Raw genomic sequence first — 21,571 nt, 5'->3', positions numbered from 1 at the left:
TATTCACGCGTTTCTTAGGGTTGACAATAATGTAACTTTTATTAAATTATAGAAATATACATTTATAATTATTTTGATAGCGTAAAAAAATTTCAACTTTATCAAAACATATAAATACATATAGAAATAGTGGATCGTAATGTGTTAAAAATAAATATTTGTTTTTTTATGTAAACACAGAGTGTTTCGATTCTGCAATAACAAATATTGTACTAGCTGGTTTCATATGGAATGTCCGATTTTTGTGAGATATAAAACGCTATATATTTTTTAGCTACAATTTAACTATTCAAAATATGCTCCATATACAGAAATTGTAATTATAAAATCGGCAAAGGCTTTTTTTATTATAAATGAATAGGTTAAAATGTTTAAAAATGTAATAATTTGTAGGGTAAAGGTTAGGGGAATATGACGGATGATGTGAAATTTTCAATACTATTTTTTAATTGCCCACAGAAGTATCAGATATTATATTTTAATAATATTCTATGCATGTTTTTAATTTGTGTTTAATATGATTCTGCTGTAATGCTCTTTTTTGTCTATTTAACCACTTCTTGGTCACAATATTTTTTTAAAAATGACTCTGAAACATCTGGCACGGATCCATCTTTTTCTATGCAGCGGTATAAAAATATGTAGCCGATGTAAAACATTCAAAAATATTCCTACTAATTTAATTTTCAACAAAAAAATGCTATTATAATTTTCTTAAAACAATTTCTGATTTTTGAGATAAGAATGTACAGAATATCAATTTTCGAACTAACGTGGGTAAAATAAACGATCGATTAAGTAATTAAAAATAAAAATAAAATTTATTTCTAATCGTAGGTGATGATTACTTCAAAAATTAGTAGAAAAAACAGCAACATACTTTGAAACGTTGCTGTTTTTTCTTTTGATATGTTCGTGCGGTACCCATTTATATGTTTTTTTCACTTTTGTTGCAAAATAAACCTATATGTCTACTGAAAGTATCTAAATAATTGTTTGTGGATTAGCTTCAATGATTTCATATGTTTCTTAATCTTTCTCCATCAACAGCAGATAAAAATCTTGCATATGGCTCACTTTCAATATGATTATCGTCAATAAATATACAGATAAAACATTTTACAAATCAAATGAAATCAAAAAAAAAAAACACCAGAAATGTTTTTTTTATGGATTCTGGAATTTAAATATGTATAAATAAGTATTAGTTAAGGCAACATCCATAAGACCAAGAAAGTGCATATTTTTGTTGTTTAGATAACGTATACGTTACTTTTTCTATATTTAATTAAAATTGAAATAATATCAAATCATTATTAGCCCTCTAATCGACAATAAGTATACCCTATTTTATGTTTTTTTTATTCGCACAAATGACACCGCGCGATTATGTCGGTGCGTAAATGTTTGGCCCATATATGACGCTGCGCGATTGTGACGGCGCGCTTATGTCGGGGTGCTTTTGCCCCACGCGCAAAGGTCGGGTTACCATAGAAAACATGCAATAATGTTGAGACTGAGGAGCTCACGGACATTGTGTGCTTTGTATAATTTCGTAGTGCGAAATACCCTTGAGCATGCTTCTCTGTTCTGGTTGGCAAATAATTTAACTGACTCACTGTTTGTAATAGAAATGTTCAAAAAAGGTTTCTCAAATACATGTACATAATAAAATTATTATTTTTTGTTTCCCGCGAAATTCTTACAATATGTGCTGGGATATGATTAACTCAAGTCGCGTCGACAAGTGTACATTTAAAAACTCTTATTTAAGCTGCTAGTGGAGAATAAACAAAATCAATAAATTCCGGAAGAACTTTATTTATGAGTGCTATTTAATTGCGACTATTGTAACGCATTGAATTATTAATTAAAACTCCTTTAAAATCTTTATGTTGTTATCGTTTTTTGCTACATAAAAATATGCAAAAAAATCCATGCACTGGCTCACACCCTAAACTGATGTGTGCCGGTGCATTACCGTAGTGAAGCAGCGGATCTTGTTTTATGTTAGACAGACGCTATACACTCAATCATTTGCAATATAATATCTTTTTCACTCCCAGTCTCACATACATCTCATTTAGAATAAAAATTAAGTCTTAATTGTAGTGCTTAAATATTAAGAAGCATTAGACTTTTTTCTGTCAGATTGTATTAATTTGTTTTTATCCAAGTACTCTCAGTTAATGGAAGTAATTTAGCCTAGCCATTATTATACGCAATTTAATTTAATTAATAACGAAAATTTTGTTAATTTTATATGAAAACACATTAGTTATTTTCTAATGAGACAATCTTTAAATAATAATAGTAATGTGTAAGTATTATTGCCTAAACTTACCAATGATACTCTTTGTATAAAGGATAAAGGGAGAATAAAAGGTCGCCTTGTGCGTTTTCTCATCTAAGCATGCGTGTAATAATTAGAAAGTTTAAGGTCTAACGATCAAGATGGTCTTTTCATGGGATACCTCTCCTCTCTCTCTTTCACTTTCTCCTTCCGAATCATTGATTTCAAAATAGACCACTTAGAAAAGCGCCCAAGGGTTTTCTTCGAGCGTGTGAATACGCCTTTGGCGTAAAAACAAGTCATTAATTTTAGCAAGGGTAGCTTTTGTTAAATACAACACTATAGATACAAATAAAAGTGTGTTAAAATTTACATTAGTGAAATACATGGTAGTACAAAAAAACAATACTATTTTAATGCTTGCAAGAAAATCCCAACAACAAAAGTTAATAAAAAATAAGAATATAAGCTTACTTTTTTCGATTTAACTCCCAACTTTTAGCTTTAATATTTATCGCAAAATGTTTTAAAGAAGGTTTAAGTATTCTAATTAAAATCTCGGTAACTCAAGCTCCCAGATTTATCGATAAACTTATTCGCATAGCATAAAATTATTGTTATCGTTACGATCTGGATAGATATTATCAGGGTCCTGACAGACCGTATAGTATGAAATGCTATATGATAAAGCTATGCTCTATAGCTCTCTGGCTATTTCTAAAGCTTTTGATGTATTCATAAGAACAATCTTAATGCCGATTTTTTTTAAATAAAATGTACGAAAATTTATGTTTTATCCCTGTAAAATATCAGCATAGAGCAGCGTATAATTTTACTAGCACCTTTCAGTAAAATTATATTTTCACTAGTAGAAATATATATCTAACGGTGAAAATATATTCCAATATGATTTCACTGAAATACTAGTGCAAATATATTTTTACTGGTAATACACATTTATTGTGACTGAGAATATGTTTTTAAAACACAATTCAATTTACGAGCATTACGCAACAATTATTTCAATAAATTGCCGTTTGTTTTTATTGATGACCTTGAACAGGCAAAGTTCGTCGACTTCATTTGCCGCCACTGTAAATGTAAACAAAATAAATATCCAATATCAAGTTGCATGTGTTCCTATGGCTCAAATTTATTTTCTTAGTCCAATTATTATTTTTATAAGTTTTTTGCAACTAAATTTTGTTTTATTTGTTCAATATTTAATGGCTAATACAATATGATGATTTATAGATCTGCAGATCTTTCGCTTATTGGCATTTTTTTATTTACACTTCTACTTCGAAGACGTTTTAGATTTAATTCAATCATACCTTATCCGACTGCAGCTAGCGGTGACCTTACCACCTTTGGCATTGAAATCCTTGTTCATGGTCATTGCGACCAATGAACCTTACATATACTGGAGCACTAAAGATCCAGCAGCACTGACACTTACAATAATCAAGGCTTAGTCATAAAAACCAAACCGTCGACGCCCTTCTGCATCAAAGATGCAGAAAGTGATTGTTTATTTATTTTTAATATTTCGTTGTGACATAACAAGCGTAAGCTCAATCCTTACCAGTCTGAAAACAAAGTCTAATAAAGGTAGATTAGAAAATCTAAAATAACTTGATCTGTGATAATGTTTTAGTCCAATGGATGTGACTATTTTTTTACTTTTATTAGCCATATATAAAATACCACATCTATATATATAAATGTAGCTGCGGTTTTCATGTGTTGGAGTCTAAATAGCTAGTTTTAAAAATAGGAGTGTCACATTTGGTGGGGGGGGGAGGCATTTCCATCCTTGAATTTGGCAAGAAAAATGCATGTCATTTAATGAAATACTTAATTTAATAAAAAAAAAATTATTAAAAAAACGACCATAAACTGACCAACTTTCCCCTCTCTCCCCCCACCCCCCTTCCCAGAAGAAAGCTGAAATGAAATCTCTGGAGTGTCGACAAAATATTGTCGGCTGTGAAATAAAATCGAATTAATAAAAAAACGACCACTGACTAATCAACTTCTGCCTTCTAATATGAGTATTGTGCAAAGTATATTAAAATCAAATTTTGCTCAATAGGAGGCCACAAAAACAATTATCACTTCTTAAAAGTAAAAATTTCACGTCAAAAGCAATAAAATAGTGTCGGCACCGTCACGTTGTTATTGTTTTTGACGTGGATTTTTGACTTCTGAGAAGGGATAATTATTATTGCGCCCTTCTATTGGTCAAAATTTGCTTTAGATATGCTTCATTGGATTTTAACTTATTGTAAATCGTAATATTGTTATAAAAAAGTCTTAATATGCACGCTAGATAACCGAGCGTTTCACGATTTTAATCGGGGGTAGGTGAGGATATTTTCCTTCTCTTGAATTTAGCTTGAAAAATGAATATCATTTAATGAAATTATTAAAAAAACTTCCATGAACTGGCCAACTTTTGCGCTCTCCCCCCTTAATAACGTAATTGGAGTGCCGGCGAAATATTGTCGGCTGTAATTTGCTCTGATGTGATATTGTAGGGTATAGTCTCGGGAGCGTCTTGCCTATCGGCTTTCTGTTTGACTTACGGTCGCATATTCTATATTGCTAATTTAAAACAACTCTGGCGTATCTCAGATGAATATATTGGTGGGCCAATTGCATCGCTTCTTTGACACACTCACAAAAATATATCTACGCCTTAATCTTTTGACTGCGGATGACAAGAAAATCTTCAATATGCATTGCGCACCTAAAGATATCATGAACCTTTGAGCCTTGTCATATATTTTTTTTGTATAATTTAAGGTTGAAAAACACTATAATTTATTGAAATAATATATATGGAATAAACAGATGCTCCCTCGCATATATTAAAAAAATTATGTACTCTTGATAAAATTTTGCAACGCATTTCTTTGTATTTGGCATTGGTCATTTTGATTTGTTCATGTCCTTTTTAAGTGATTTTAAATATTCGCTCAAATAAACGAGAAAAAACGTCTAAATTTAGAAATTACATATTTTTTAAACTGTTAGCAAGTCGTAGCGACAAATTTCTTTACGACAATCGCGGTTGATCCCGATAATATATTTTATTAAATTTTATTTAATTGATGAAGATTATTAAAATTAATTTGTGATAATGCTTGTTGTTTCTTTCTCTGTATTAATGAAACAATTAATAATATTAATAATTGTATATTATAAATAAATAACAAATAGTATTATTGTCGGTTCTATAACAAACGCAAAGCGGTGTGAAGTTATCATTGAAGCGGAAAGTACAATAAAAACAAGATCACTCAGATCGATTTTCCTAACCGCAATTTTAGAATACTTATGAGTGTCATTTTGATCGACTTATTCTATCCCTATTTTTCATACTATAAATAAACATATTCTAGAAGCAACTCTTAAGAAAAAACTCATAGAAACACAATTCAAAGAAAACATGACTCATACCACAGCGCTATTCAATAGAAACGCGTTTTTTTAAAGGGACAATTATTTCTTTCAAATAGTCTAAATTTTTATTTATTTAGCTCAATTTATATATATGTATATATATGCCTTAATATTTGTACAAAAAATATTTAAAAACTAAAAGTTATATAAACACTATTTTAGAAGAACCTTCAAAAGATATTTATAGATCTTAAATGGATATTTCTGTGATAAGCAAAACTTTGTACTAATTATATATTTTTAATAGTTTATTAATAATATCTTATCATAGACTTCAAAGAATATACGTTTTTTTCTCTCCTGTGGACTTTCACAATATATCTGTATTTTTAAACGAAGGCTTCAATTTTATCATTGAAATTTACACATTTGCATTAGGTGTCGCAATTTTAAATGTAAACAAACAGCGTATCGTAGTGTAAACCATCTCATTGAAGTAGCCTCGCTGTTTCGCAAAAAATGTACACATTTTCAATTAAAACTGATGGATAAGCATCTGACACGGACGAGTCACGTGGGAAATTGACAAATTGCTATTGAGTTTGCAGATCGCGTGATTGCCATTGCCGTGTTGTTTACTTTTCGCTTTCGTCGTTGTCCGACAAACCTACGATGCATTATCATTAACTGAGATCATAAAGCATATTTTTGCCTGTTATCTATGTTTCCGCCATGCACAATTCCAGAAATAAGCCAAACGAAATAATAGTGTTTTGTAATCAATGTTAATTTATATTTTTGCAGATTTTTTACGTTTATTACAAACAACTTTATATGTTATCTACCTTTAATGCAGCGTAGGCGCACATAGCGGGGGCGTGCGTTACTAATCCTAACAAAGTCTCAACATTAATAAATATATTAAAATTTATTTTTTAATTTGCAATTTGATTTTTTTATAAGTTTATTATGAATTAGCTCGATTTTTTGGATTTTATAAATTTATTTTAATTATTAAAGATTAATATTTTTAGTTTCAATATTTGATATTAAATTTATTCAATAGTTTGAATCTTTACCATGTGTTATGAAAAAACATGGCCTAACCAAAATTTAAAAACTCATGTTTGGGCATTCATTTCTACGGCGTATGATTATCACTAGCATCTCAGGCGTGCAGTGGTGCACGCATACAAATGCGTCCGTGCCTTACTAGCAATCCGTAATAATAACATTTATCAGAAATTAGCACATCCAATCTAGTCTCTAAAGTAAAATACGTATTCATATGCATATGCTTGGGAACGAGTATTAAACGGGAGCACGTATCGTGCAATCAAATTTGCACCGGTCACGTTGAGGTCTAGAGCACTTTGCCAAAACCGCGAGTCTCTCATTTCGACGACCCTGGCCAGCTTTGGCGTTATCTCTTATCTAGTCGTAAAGTTTACCGTCTGCGGCGATATCGCCAAACAAATAGCAGCTTACACAACTACAACTCTGTCTAGGAATTAACCGAATTAAAGCGGCTTTTCATCTCAGTATATGGTCGGGATATTCTATTCCCACTCTCACTTTTACTTCCACTTAAGATTAGGTTTACCTAGATTTCCTAATCCTGAGGATATCGAGGTTGATTTACTGATTTCTAGCTAGGGCCCTATGATCTTTAACTTGCGAATTAATCTGTTTTTATAAAATACAACAATATTCAAGCGGATGAGATTTTCAATGGCAATGTTAAATAAATAATGTTTCCCTTATCTGATAATAAATTAAAATAATTTTTAAATCGACAATAAAATACTGGTTATATCTGAATTCCACTATTTATTTCTTACTTCAAACACGCGCTCAAATATTGCTATAAAAATACTTGAAAAATAGCACACACTTTTCAGAGTGTAATATGTATCAAAACATATTGTCTACTTACGTTAAAGCCTCTCTTGTTTATCTGATATTTTATATAATCGCTCCTTGAGTTAAGATTATGCAAATGTGTGTATAATGTTGACGTAAACACGCATACACAAATCTTATTGGACAGAGCTACAGTTCAATCACAAACTGTCACAAACAGGCGCCCAACAGAGTGAGCTAATTACTCAGCTAATCATGATTTGAATGTACGAGTTCGAATACTAAATAATAATAATAAAGCCTAGTCATGTTTTCAGACATATATTATATAAATAATAACTTAAATTGTTTTGCTATATTTCAATTATAGATTGATTTATTTTAACCCAATGTATGTGTATTACCTGTGTAACTATTTTTTCAGTGAAATTATATCCGAATAGATTTTTAACGCTAGAAAAAATATTATACCAGCGAAAATATAATTTAACTGATAGGCGCTAGTGAAAATATATACTGCTCTTAACTATCGTTGAAACTCAATTTGCTGTTTATATCCAAAACTAATAAATGTATTAACTAAAACATGTTCTAAAACTATAGTTAGTTTTAGAACATGTTTTTAAATAATGAATATTTTTTGAAGCTATTTAATTTTGATTAAAAAAATAAATATATATTTACACTATTAATTGAATAGTTTCTGCTATACATTTGATACTTTGCATTTCAATACAAGTCACTGCAAATTTATTTTTTTAGAGTTTGACTAATTCGTTTTGGTTAGGTTTTGGTTTTAACAGAAAATATATGTTTCAACAGATTTAAAGGTTGCAAACTATTAAATATTAAATTGAGTCAATCCGTTTTGATTTGCTTTGAGTTTGGTTCAACTAATTTTAAATATTGTAGTATTTTGTCGAAATATCTAAAGCTTCAATTCTGGAAATCTCTTGTGGGGTTGTTTATTTCTGTGAGCAAAATGATCATCCATCAACAATGGCCGTCTATTTAACTAGAATAAAATTATTTTCCTAAACAAATCAAGTGAAATTGCTTTGTAAGAGCACACAAGAATCAGCTCAAAAAAACCATTCTGCAGACTTTCTAAAGCCATCATTTATCATCATTTACCACAACATAACGCATTCTTTATAAGCTTCGAGACACGCATTAATTGTTGTATATATCCAAGGATGGCTATCTGGAAGTTACAGTTTCACTAATGAATGTATTGAAAGCGGAGCTAAATGATAATTTTATTGCTCCTAAATTGGTCTTCTCTCCCAATCAGCATACTAGCTGTGTGCACAAGGAAGCATGACTACTCTGACGTTGTTTAAAAGATATAAATTATACTCCGTCACGACTCCTATATTTAACCCTTACAAACCAATCTAATTTAATGATAAAAATATGTCGTTCGAGGGTTAATCCAGCAATACAAACATCACTAACGATCGATATCATTATTCAACTGGCATACATAGAGCATTAGTATTTGCGATGTTACGATGCAACAGCCTGAATAGAGCGGAAATGAAATTACATCAAAATTCAGCGCGCGTCCTCTATCTGCGGTTCATGTGAGAGAATCGCACAAAAGAGGAGAAAGACAGCCCCGAGGGGGTAGATGCCCAAAAGCGAACCTAACCGCGCACATCGTGTTAACCCGTTAAATTTAACGGGTTAACGTGTACATGACAAAATGGCGCACACGTGTGTTTGCGCAAGTGTTATTGTCGCCTGTGCGAAAATAAAATGTTTCGAATTGTTGAGCTGTGTTTGCGTTGAGTATACACATATATATTGTGCCAAAAAAGCAACTGATTAAGCCGTTTCAATGAGAAACGTGCAGATTTCTGAGAAGCGATAGTCAAGTTGCGGAGTTTATTTATTGTTGGTATCGTTAAACGCGTTCCAGTATATACGACATTCTAGTTTTTGACAGCAATAACTAGCATTACAGTAATTGCGCGATCGCGATCGTAAGTGTTTTGGGTTCTTCAATCATGATATTGCGACATAAAATTGCTTATAAAAGAAACAGTCAATTACTATTACTGCATTGCATAGGCAAGGTGAATTATTCTGCTCAAAGCAAAAACAAAAAAATTAAATGGGATTCTGGAAATAAACATATCGCCTTCAAATGATCATGATCGGTGCGTGTTCAATGCTTTGATTAGCAACCGCATTTTATTTCTCAGTTTTAGCGAAATGCAAGAGCTTCATTATAAAGCATTCTTGAGGGTTAGTTCGTGTTGTATTAATCCACCTTAATTCGGATGAAATGAGAGCTTTTTTCTCATCCGTAACATTCTCAATTAGTAAAATAAACATGCTATAACTAGCATCTCGCTCTCCTTCTTCAACTTGTCAAGTATAAAATCACTCATTGTAAAAAACATGTGTGTGTGTGTGTGTTTGGAAACATATTATTAAATTTATATAGAACACAAGCACAAGCTAAAATATAGCTAGTATAAGTCGGTAACTGTTACCAGAAAGACCTGGGTTCGAATCATATCATAGTTGATACATTTTTTACTAGCACGTTCTGTATGTTTTGTAGAAACTGTTTTATTTTTCTTATTTTTTTATTGACCAAACCCAGAAATGTCTTTGCCAAAGACCGTTATGGACCGGATAGCATCCATCCGTATTTAATTTTTTTAAGTTCTTAACTCTGCGGCTTAAGCTATAAATTATTTACATTACAAGAGCTAGAATTTTGGCAGTAAAAAATTGTACAATAAATTTATATTTGGGTATAGATACGTGATGGATCATTCGTGACAGAAACTCTTGATAAAAATATGTTTTATTGTCTCTAGACAAAAAGTGTGTGCTCGTACTAGGTCGTCCGTGTAAATTTTCTGTGAGCTTCGCTGGTGGCTTATAATAAAATCGAAAAATGATTCATTCATAATGGATCAAACTCAGAAACGTCTGAGCTAGAGACCGTTATGGGCCGAATAGCATACGTAGAGGCTGCGGCGTTCTTAATGTTTTCAAGTTCCAATCTGCAGCTTAAGTTATAAATTATTTACATTATAAATAAATAATAATAACAGAAACTCTTGATTAAAAATCTGTTTTTTTCTCCAGACAAAAATTGTGTGTACGTACTAGGTTGTCTGTATACATTTTCTGTGAACTCCACTGGTGGTGAGCACAGGGCTAAACTAAATATGTATTTTTAAATCAGAATTATTTTTTCTATGGCCGAACCAATAAAAATAATAGCGTTGGGCAAAACAGTGAACACCCCATGAATAACTCTCTGCAACATATCTACGTAAAAAAATGATTATATAAATTGACATTATTATTTATTTTACATAATTGGTTTAAAATATCTATTAAATATATAAATGATTTAATTCAGAATACTTAGACAAACATTGAACAGCGAGAGCATACTATTATTAGTTACATTGTTCCTAAATTATTTTGTGTGTACTGTAGCTGGAGTAACATTCAATACATTGCCTAGTTAATGTATGCATTTTTTAAATTAACACTTTGCCTGTTACATTATGTAGGTATATCTACGCATATTTTAGGCAAGTTCACTTGAAAGTAAAGATAACATGAATTATTGTTAACAGTTACTAAATAACACTTTGCATAGATAAAGCTGATAAACAATATTATATGTGCAAATAAACTGCTTGTTGTCACACTTATCACATGTGCCATTTTTATTTTATTTTTTCCGTAAGAGAGAAAGAAAAAGTACATTAATTTTCATATAAAATATTATTTTATATATTTTCCTTCTAAGTGCATAATTTTTTTATGGTGAAGTATTAATTGAATATGTTGTTTTTCATGTGATATGTCTGCCATCAACTATTTGTTAATATAGTGAGTGATATGAACATAAGAATATGACTTTATAATTTAAAATTAAAGCTTTGCATATATTGATGTTAAAGAAGTTGTAGATAACTTTAATATTAAATTAAGTATAATAGAAAGAAATAAAATAATCGATGATAATGATACAAACAGTATCTGTATCAGATAGTATTATATTAATAAAATAGATAAAATAAAATCGATTTTTTGCATCTATAAAATCTATAAAGAAAAAATATTAAAATATTTTGTAAATTTATTCGGATTAAAAGTTTAAAACCATAACTACCTGCCATGTTTATTATCCATGATTTTTCTTTCCAAAATGATCATTATTTTTTTTTAACACTTCCCGACTCACATTTATTCCCTAACAATATATTTTTAATCACTGAAACGTATCCATACTTTAAAAAAATGCTTTTATCCTCAAAGTACTGCACATAAACCGCGCAAAGGTATATCCTGGCACTAAAATCTCTCTTTACGACACATTTATCAACTTTATTACAATTTCATATTCTCCGAATGCGCATCAACCTTTACTATCGTGTTAATTTCACGTTTCTCCCCTAAAGCGTGCGAAGCGAAGGTTCATTTATATACATTCTAATTGTAACATCCACATTATTACTACTACATGGCTATCAGTATAAATTGGAAATGAAAGGTTTCTTCCTTTATTTCTATCTGATACTGCCGCTCGTTTGCCGCCATCTATCACTGAGACTAGTGGCCAATTTATTTTTATATTTAATAACAGTAACAACTGAAATTATAATTATAACTAATAATATTTTTATAATTATTAATATATGTCTATTTAATTTTTTCAGACTGACGAAAATCGGTATGCTTCGTACAAGAACGTTAAGAGCGTCACCATCAAAAAGGTAAATTATACAATTCCATATATACATATGAGTGTGTATTTTTTAAATTCGAACATAACACTCAAACGTACGGGCATGTCCAAATAAATTAACAAGGCGCGCCTTCCTCCGATATATAGAGTGAAGCAATTTAATTATAATTGCATCCGTTTCATCCACATTGTATTAAATTTTTGATGGACATCGGTATCATTTAATTAGATTATTGGGGTCAAAGTGGGGGGAGGGTTTTATATAATACATATAATTTAATGGGTCACAATAAACTTCGACCCCATTTTGTGATTAAAAGTGGATGACTATGAACCGTTTAATAAATTGGGTCAAGTATTAAGATATACATTTCCCCCCTAGTTCTTTTGGGGATTACTTGAAAGAATAAATGTTGGCATTTATGCTTTCGTTTAAATGTAGGAGTTTAAATAAACTCGTGCATGTGCCGCTTTGTTTAATTGCCGGTTGCTCGTAACCTACGGACGATTCATGCGCACGAAAATTTAGAGCAAAATGCCTCTCATATGCACGTAAATTTAAAGCATTTTAACGCAGCGCCGTAAACTCGCGCAATAACATAGTACTCATCCTAATATATAATTGAACGTTGGTATATTTTTCAGGGTTCCCAGAGCCTCGGGATTATGATAATAGAAGGTCGGCATGCAGAAGTTGGGCAGGGAATCTTTATATCCGACATCCAAGAGGGAAGCGCAGCTGAACAGGTGATTATAATTTACACTTAATGGCTTCATAGCCTAATGTAAAATGCATACATGGTTGTTAAAAAAGGCGTTAAGACCCGTGACTGATGCACGTTGGCCGTAAGCGCGCGCATCACGCTCAACTAATTAGAACGATTATGTTAAATTAGCAGTAATTACAAAGGTATATTTGTTGACTCTAATAAAAAAACAGCCGAAGAAGACTAAAAATGTATACTTACGTATTTATTATATTTATGGTCAAATTTTGGCCATAAATATAAAAGTGGAGAGTTTGCATTTTATTATTTAAGGAACAAATGCTTATATTTAGTAACACTTTAATAATTATTTTAAAGTATAAAATAAATGTAAAATATCATAAAATAACCTATACATATTAGCAAAAAATTAATGACAGAAATATTACTATTTATAAAATTACGTAGGTAATTCAAATGGAAATCTTAAAAGTGCGATATAAACATTTAGAACACTGCTCTACTAAATTGTTAATTTTTCAGTAGTGATACAAGTAGTTTAAAAGGTGATCGATGGGTGAAGAACTAGCTTATATGTCGGGATTTAGGGATTTTATCCGAGATTGTGTCTCTTCATACATAACATAACCAAACGGACCCTGTACATAATATTTATCCGAGGTCCCGCAAGAACCCCAGCCGGCCCTGAATGGGTAGTAGTACAGATCAGATTTGAACATAAAGGAAAATCAATACCTTAAAATAACCGCTGCACTTACAACATTGTAAATAAGGTAACAAGATTTTGAAGTCAAAAATTCACGTCAAAAGCAATAAAATAGTACCGGCGCCGTCGCAGTGGGAACGCTCGGTAACGAGCATTTTTTTACAATCAGTTGTAGGCACTGAAGGAAACTCGCCGAATTACAGTATATGAAATAGCCTCACTTATAGAGATAAATATGCAGATCTACCAAAGTTAGGTGGGTGCCACATATACCGACTTAAGAATTAAAACAATGACATATTGATGCCTGTCAGGCAGAAACAGGAAAGTTGTTACTGGTGATGAAATCTTCAATAAACCAATATCTCAATAAAACCATAAAAAATCCGCAAAATATTATACTGATCTTTTGTAATAAACGAAAGGTAACTTTAATGAACTATATACACATGGTGAACACGGTTGTCAGTAAGACATACGTAGATTTTCTCAAGAATATTTGACCTGCAATAAAATCACGAATTTCTAAGTTGTAGTATATTTTTTTTGTGATTGGAGAAAAGAGGTTTAGGTCTGATGAAAAGGTGCAACAGGCGGTGCACGAGCAGCTGCGCGCTCAAACTTTTTTTCACTTTATAATAACTGGAAAAATTATAATAATATACATAATTTTGTGAAAAATATATTTTTATAGTAGTTTTTATAAAAAAGGTTCACTTTCACTATAATTTTAATGAAAGTTGTAATACTTTAATTATTTGTTATATTTATAAATTAAATTTATATTTTCAGGCCGGCCTTGCCATCGGTGATATGATACTAGCTGTTAATAAAGATTCCCTCTTAGGATCCAACTATGATACCGTAAGCCTATTTAATCATCATAGAATATTATGAACTTCTAAATCATATTAACAATACATTGTATAATTTTAGGCCGCTTCCATGCTTAAAAAGACAGAAGGGGTAGTCGTTTTGATGGTGTGCAATCCGAACAAGAAAGACGAAAGCGGGGCATCGGTAGTGCTCGAAGAACCTCTTCCACCGGGCACGCCAGCGAGACCAACTTCTGCAACGTCTCTCAAACCAGGATCGACCACTCCGGCTAAGTCGGACTCCACCAACCTCAAAGGACCAGCTCATATATCTAGGCCTAATACACCGGCTGGCAAACTTTCACTGGCGTCACCGGCAAAATGTTAATATTAATTAACTAATGAGTTATTAATAATTATTTTTTTATATAATATGTCTGTTAATGTTCCAGGTGAACCACCTCCAGATCCTGCAACAGCTCCAATCATACCGGGAAGAGAAAGTCAAATTGATATAACCACTGATGGAAAACCACTCGGAATCAACGTCGTCGGAGGACAAGATACTCTATTACCTGTAAATATACAATATTATTAATAACAACTGTTTTTTCTTACATTTAATCATAAAAAAATGTAAATTTGTTAAGATAATACTAAAACCACTACTGAATTAAAACAAACTAAGCTCTACTGTTGAGCAAGTTCATAGATTCGCCTTATGGAATTTATATATTTAATAGAGTTTTTACCTATAATACAGAATCATTGCCTTAATCACATACATATGTATTCAATGCTTTTACAACTAATCGTGTTTCATTTCAGTTTTAATGAATCTATATTCCTTATCAGCATAATAGGGACAACAACCTTAGAGATTAGTTTGTGCTGTGTTAATTTTCATTAATTCTATAAATTATTAATTTAACTGGATATTTAGTTACTTTTACTTTGTACATTATATTGTCAATTAATTAAAAAGAGCATGCTACAACTGTCATCGTCTCTCGAACCGAGAAACTTTTTCTTAATAATTTTTTAAGTACTCGTCAGAAAACGCTCATCTTAGTACTTGAATAATTATTTAAATTATGTTCCGAAAAAAAATATTAAAATCAGGTGTGTTTGAAAAGCTTGTTATTTAATCTGTACTACTATAAGTAGCTACCTATATAATATTTTAAAAATAATTGCGTTACGCTAGAAATTAGCAACATAATATGCTGTGAAAATTTCATGCTACTAGAGTGCTTCATTTACGAATTCGACTGAGACAAATAAACAAAAGGACAAACTTTTTATATATAGTACAAAAAAAATATATTTTATTTATTTAAATTTTAAAACAGGTTACCCCAATGCGTCACGATGGTCGAAAAACAATATGTGTAATAATATATATATAGATATGGTTGTATTTTTTTAAACGACGATTAAATTGAATTACAGGGCGGAGTCGTGCTTCTTGAAGTGTACCCAGACGGAAAAGCTGCTAAAGATGGTCGCTTACAACCTGGAGATCAAATTTTAGATTGCAACGGGGTCAAAATCGCACGTGAAATGAAACATGAAAAGGCCTTATCTTTAATCAAACAAACCATTCCAAAGGTATTGCCATTTATAATTTATGTGTATTTGTATTATTGTATTTTAATAACGCCATTGCCTTTTGAATCCATTTCAGATGAAGATGACAGTTTTGAGGCCAGAGACGGTAACGTTTAACGAATTTGAAGTGGATCTGATGAAAAAGCCTGGCAAAGGTCTCGGACTAGCGGTTATGGCTAAAAAACCACCGCCTGGTGTATTCATTTCTGATTTAGTAAGTGAAATAAGTTTTCTTTTATAAATATTTTTTATTTTTTTTTTACATAATAAATTAGTTAATTAGTCAATAAAGGTGAATTAGGTAAATGTGACCTTTTTTGCTTAATGATTTTTTAAAATCCTTTAATTTTTTTTATAATTTGTAAATCATTGACATTATTTTTATTGCTATCAATTATATACTGGCAAAAATAAATTGATAAAATCGGAGCCGGAGTCGGTAAAATTTTAAACGACTCCACAGCTCTGTTTATAACTCAAATATATAAAAGCTTTAGAGACAGACATATCAAGATGATATTTATTAATAAACATATTAAGAGACATATTTATGCCTAATATCTAATAGCTTGGTGCATTACATCAAAAGTCTACTGATCAAAACTTGAAAATATATCTACATGCCGTACCAACAGTAGCAGTGTTTCTCCCAAACATGTAATGCTTCATAATTACAGCTCGTTAATCTGGGGTGGCCAAACGTCCTCCTTTGAGCAGAATTGTCCTTCTCAAAAATGTCCTCCTTGAACAAAAATTTCCTGAAAGACCTTTTTTGCGCCCCCACAGCAATTTCTTCTCCTCAAAAATATTTCGGGGGTGGCCTTTGAACAAAATTTTTGAATTGACCTTTTTTTCTTTAGCTATAAATATTTATATATCTACATAAGTATGTTTTAAGGTGTGCTTACAATAAGGTCTTTTTAAAGTGGAATTCCATGGATATTAGTGATATTACTCTGAGGGTCCCAAATAATAAGCAAAACTTTATATTTAAAACTGAAACTATAGATACAAATCTTTCATAAAGAGTTAAAAAATTATTGTATATATAAAAACGCCATTTTATCAATTTTTTGCAAGTATTTCAAAAACAAAATTAAAGATTAAAAACCATTACAAAATCTAAAAATCTGATCATCTGGAGCAAGGGATAACTGACCTCAACACTTCTGATAAATGCTAGTGTCTAATCCAGCCCCGGTTCCCGTAGAAAGTTTTACATTGCAAAGCAATGTAAAACTTTCTACAGCTCTTGAGTTCCTAAAGATATTTGAGCAACATGTAAAAGCTAACTATTCATGCCAGTTTCTACAAAGATATCCATAATTGTGAACTCGCTTATGAGAGTAACTACCCAGCTTCTTAATACGCTGTCACTGTACTATTTTTTTTTTTATTAATTAAATTTATGTTCTCGACCATTGTTAAGTCATAATAATTATATTTTAATATATTATTTTATTTTTTATTCCAAAGCTAGCATGTGTGGCACCCATCTAGCTTTTGTGTAGTTTCAAAACTTCATATGATGTGCTGATCCATAACTTAAATCATGCATTTAACTGCTAAAATAGCCAGTTCGAAAAGGATCTGTTTTAAAACTTCTCCTTTCCAAGTCCACTCGTACACTTGCAGGAGTAACAGACGTGCATTACCATTCTAAATATTATTACGCTGCTCCAATTGGTGTGCGTCAACTATTTTAAGCTACAGATGCACACAAAGACATACTAAAGCTCGTTTAGTGTTTCTGGATAGTATTAAGTATCCTTTTAAGTTTTGTATGACATTAATATTTAATTTTATCTGATCATTAGGTGCACGGTGGAATAGCTGAAGTAGATGGCAGGCTACAACGCGGTGACATTATTTTGTCAGTCAGTGGCCAACCGTTGAAAGATGCCACGTCCGAAGAAGCTGCAGCTGCTCTCAAATGTGCTCAGGCCAAAGTCACCATAAAAGTGGCCCGACACAAACTGGTTCGATAAGCGTAGCAAACCCCAAAGCAATTCAATCATTGTGCCAGACATTACTGATGTATTTATTAAATTAATATTTAAAAAAGAGAAAATGATGAATTAATATAATTATATTAGATAATTTTACATAAGCTAAGCTAAATATATACACATATATATGAAAGAGATTTGCATGAATTCGATTCAACATATGAAAAATATATAAATATATTATATACACACATATGTATACAACTTACTCGGTTACATAATTATGATATATATATATATATGAAAAATACCTTAAACACATTTTGATGTTGTTCGATGTGATGATTTTTATCGGTTTGTATGTAACATGTATTGTACATTAATCGGGGCTTGTATTGTCTTTTACTTTGCCATTTCATTTGAACGTTTGATGTGATTATTGTAAAAGTGTAAACATGTAATGTAAAACTAACAATTGTTTGTGATTATATGTGTTGAAATTATACATAATGTAGGTTACGGGACCTATGAAAAAATTGTACATAGATATATATAAAATATACAACACAAGACGTTTGTAATTTTATGATTTTACCGATCCCAGCGTTGTTTAGTATATTTTCGGTGTTCTAATGTGATAAAAACATATTTTCAAGCTTCAATTTATCCTAACCTATATAATACTGTATATAAAGAATGAATTTGATTCGAATCATTAGTAAAATATGCACGAATGCGTAGAATGTGTGTATGTAAATTATATCACAAGAATGTGCCAAAATTGTGATCCTTCTAAAGTAACTAAAGATTTTTTTTAAACTCACTAAGCCAAAATGTCTAGTGTTTAACTTTAATAGATCATAAACCAGTTGAATAAACAAAAAAGGAATTGTTTAATTGTAATTGCTTTGTAACTATCTTGTAACTTTGGTGTTGATAATAAAACTATATGTATTTATAAACTTAATGTCGAATTATCTAAAAATATGTAAACATACATGATTTAAATGCATATGAAGTGGCGCACTTAAAGTTAACTTTATGTATCAGATTTGTATTGAGTTTTAATTTATCTTGAAATAACCTTTACATTAGTATTTAACCCAAGTGCATTCTTTGACTTACAATTTTCAGGAATAAATAATACAATTCCTACCGCGGGTCATGTCAAATCGTTACAAATTCTTGCCTTATAGCATTTTCTTCAAATATTATCATGAGAAAATTTAAAAAATATTCTTAAACCATTATGTAACTTTTAGTTTTATTTCATAAATTTCTCACTACCAAAACCTGCCGAGCCAATTGAAGTTTCCTTTTATATTTTATATTACATCCATTTCTTATATAATTTTAAAATATCAGTTCCTATCTATATGTTCTTTATATTATTAATAATATATAACAATAAAAAAAATTAAGTGCGCCATCTCGTATAAATATAAAACATGTATTCGCAATTGTGATTAAAGATATGAACGTCTTGATATTTTATTGAATATATAGAAGTTTTCTAAACGTTTAATTTCTATCATTGTTTGCTCACACCTTTTATATATTCATATATAATATGATCGAGGTGAATTGTGAAATTCTAAAATATATATGGATATTTTATTAATTATATGGCGACGTTACTAAAAAATATACTATCAGAGAAAAATATAGACGAATAGCTAAAACGTAACCGTGTCTCTCTCATTGATTCGGATAAAAATACTTGCGTCCGTATACAAAAATGTCCAATACACACAATCGGTCAATTAAAATTATTCGTTATTATCATTGATTGACTTTGCTTATTGGTAAAGAAAAAGAGAAGCGCAATGAGACGAAAAACAATCTAAACGGGTTTAGCAAAATCTAATTTTTATCTAGTTTTCAAAAAGTTTTTACCTAGATGTAAATGTTTAAAGTTAAATTTATATATATATAAAATATTAATATTATTAGCGTAATGAAAATATATTTATTTATAGTAAAATTTAGCCTTCATTCACGTCATAGTTGTTTCACCCTTACTGATTATATAGTCGCATTATATATTTGATTACATACCGTATATTAATCGCCATAGTTTAACTATAATCATAAACAAGTACCAAAATTATTAATTTAAAAAACAGACACTTTGTAGCGATGACTGTTTTATTATTCACACAGTTTTATGTACAGTTATAGTTTGATAAAATAAAAATACAGACAGTGTTTTTTGCCACATAAGTTGTTATAATGAAAATAAAAATATTTTAATTCCAATTATTTCAAGACTTTTATTTTAGAATAATAAATTAATTCATCATATTGTGAAATATATATTGACCGCAATTTCAGTCCAAAATATTACACTGTACAGAGTGCCACAAGTATACAGTAACTTAATTGAGTATTTTTTAACTTTTGGATTAACGATACGTAGAAAAATCACTTTTAATTTTATTTCTATAATTTAATACATTACAATTACAGTAAAGAATGTAATATATAATAATACATATTTAATCGATAAAAAAAATTTTACGCTTCAGGTTTTAATTATCGATTTTTAAAGTAGAAAAAGTGAAATTCTTAGTATAAAAATCATTCCAAAAGTGCTCAGAATTTTTTGCAAAATTATCGTTTTTCTTATTGTAGCAATAATCTATCGTCTTAATCAGTTTTTTCTAGCATATGTAGATTAATTTTTATAGTCATTTTAATATTTTTTACGGCTACTTGTAACGTGTAGTTTTGTATATTATAACGCTAAGATACAATTCTTAACATTTTTTTCTACAAATATTTAATTAGCTTCCGTTATTTTTCGTTAAGAATGTATATTTATTCGCACCCTACTTGTAAAAATGATTAAATTGGCTATTAACACAAGAACTATACTTGTTAGAGAAAAACTAATGACATGGACCAAATGTCACTTACCTATTTAAATATCAAATTACTTTATTTATTTCAATTATTTTATTTACTTAATCTATACATGATATTAAACATAATAAGGAAATATATTTAATGTATACATGACAAATAATATATTAGTTAAGTGTTTATAAAACACCCGTTTCTATAACACTTCATAAATACGTGCAAAACCTGTCTCTTATCGCTCAATAATTTATCCACAAATTTTGCTCTTCAAGTCAAAAAGAGATCGAGCAGAATTGCGAAGCACTATTTTAACTACTTATACTCCAGTGACTTATTAGTGAGTCGCCTTTGATTAAGTATATATCTTTCTTATTTTTTTTATAAACAAAACTTGGTAAAACTCCGACAAATGTCACTAGTACAATATTATTTATTTTCTTTGAGAAAGCAGTGCGACTCACTGATGGAACACTGACATGTGGAGTGAATTAACAAGCGACTCACTAATGAATCACTGGAGTGTTAGTGGTAAAATATATCAAAAAAATACTTCTGGAGCCTCACGGCTCCGGTAGTATTTTTATCATAGAATCTACATTCT

General features: G+C 30.4%; 1 protein-coding gene across 1 annotated transcript in view; it reads left to right on the top strand.

The window, feature by feature from the left end:
• The window catches only part of LOC148232783 (multiple PDZ domain protein-like), a 243,705-nt gene extending 225,478 nt beyond the window's left edge, over positions 1-18,227 (top strand). Inside the window, exons 27-34 of the mRNA XM_088191080.1 lie at positions 12,268-12,324; positions 12,942-13,043; positions 14,523-14,594; positions 14,667-14,928; positions 14,998-15,122; positions 15,998-16,156; positions 16,233-16,370; positions 17,974-18,227. Coding sequence (XP_088047206.1) covers positions 12,268-12,324; positions 12,942-13,043; positions 14,523-14,594; positions 14,667-14,928; positions 14,998-15,122; positions 15,998-16,156; positions 16,233-16,370; positions 17,974-18,144 — 1,086 coding nt within the window. The 3' untranslated portion in view covers positions 18,145-18,227. The remainder of the gene's footprint in view (positions 1-12,267; positions 12,325-12,941; positions 13,044-14,522; positions 14,595-14,666; positions 14,929-14,997; positions 15,123-15,997; positions 16,157-16,232; positions 16,371-17,973) is intronic.
• The last annotated feature ends 3,344 nt before the right edge of the window (positions 18,228-21,571 follow it).

Source organism: Plectrocnemia conspersa, unplaced genomic scaffold (genome assembly GCF_051122295.1).
Source record: "Plectrocnemia conspersa isolate PC_06_02 unplaced genomic scaffold, ASM5112229v1 ptg000008l, whole genome shotgun sequence".
Lineage (NCBI taxonomy): Eukaryota > Metazoa > Arthropoda > Insecta > Trichoptera > Polycentropodidae > Plectrocnemia > Plectrocnemia conspersa.
The sequence above is the reverse complement of the archived record's forward strand: the minus strand, read 5'-3'. Positions and strand labels throughout refer to the sequence as shown.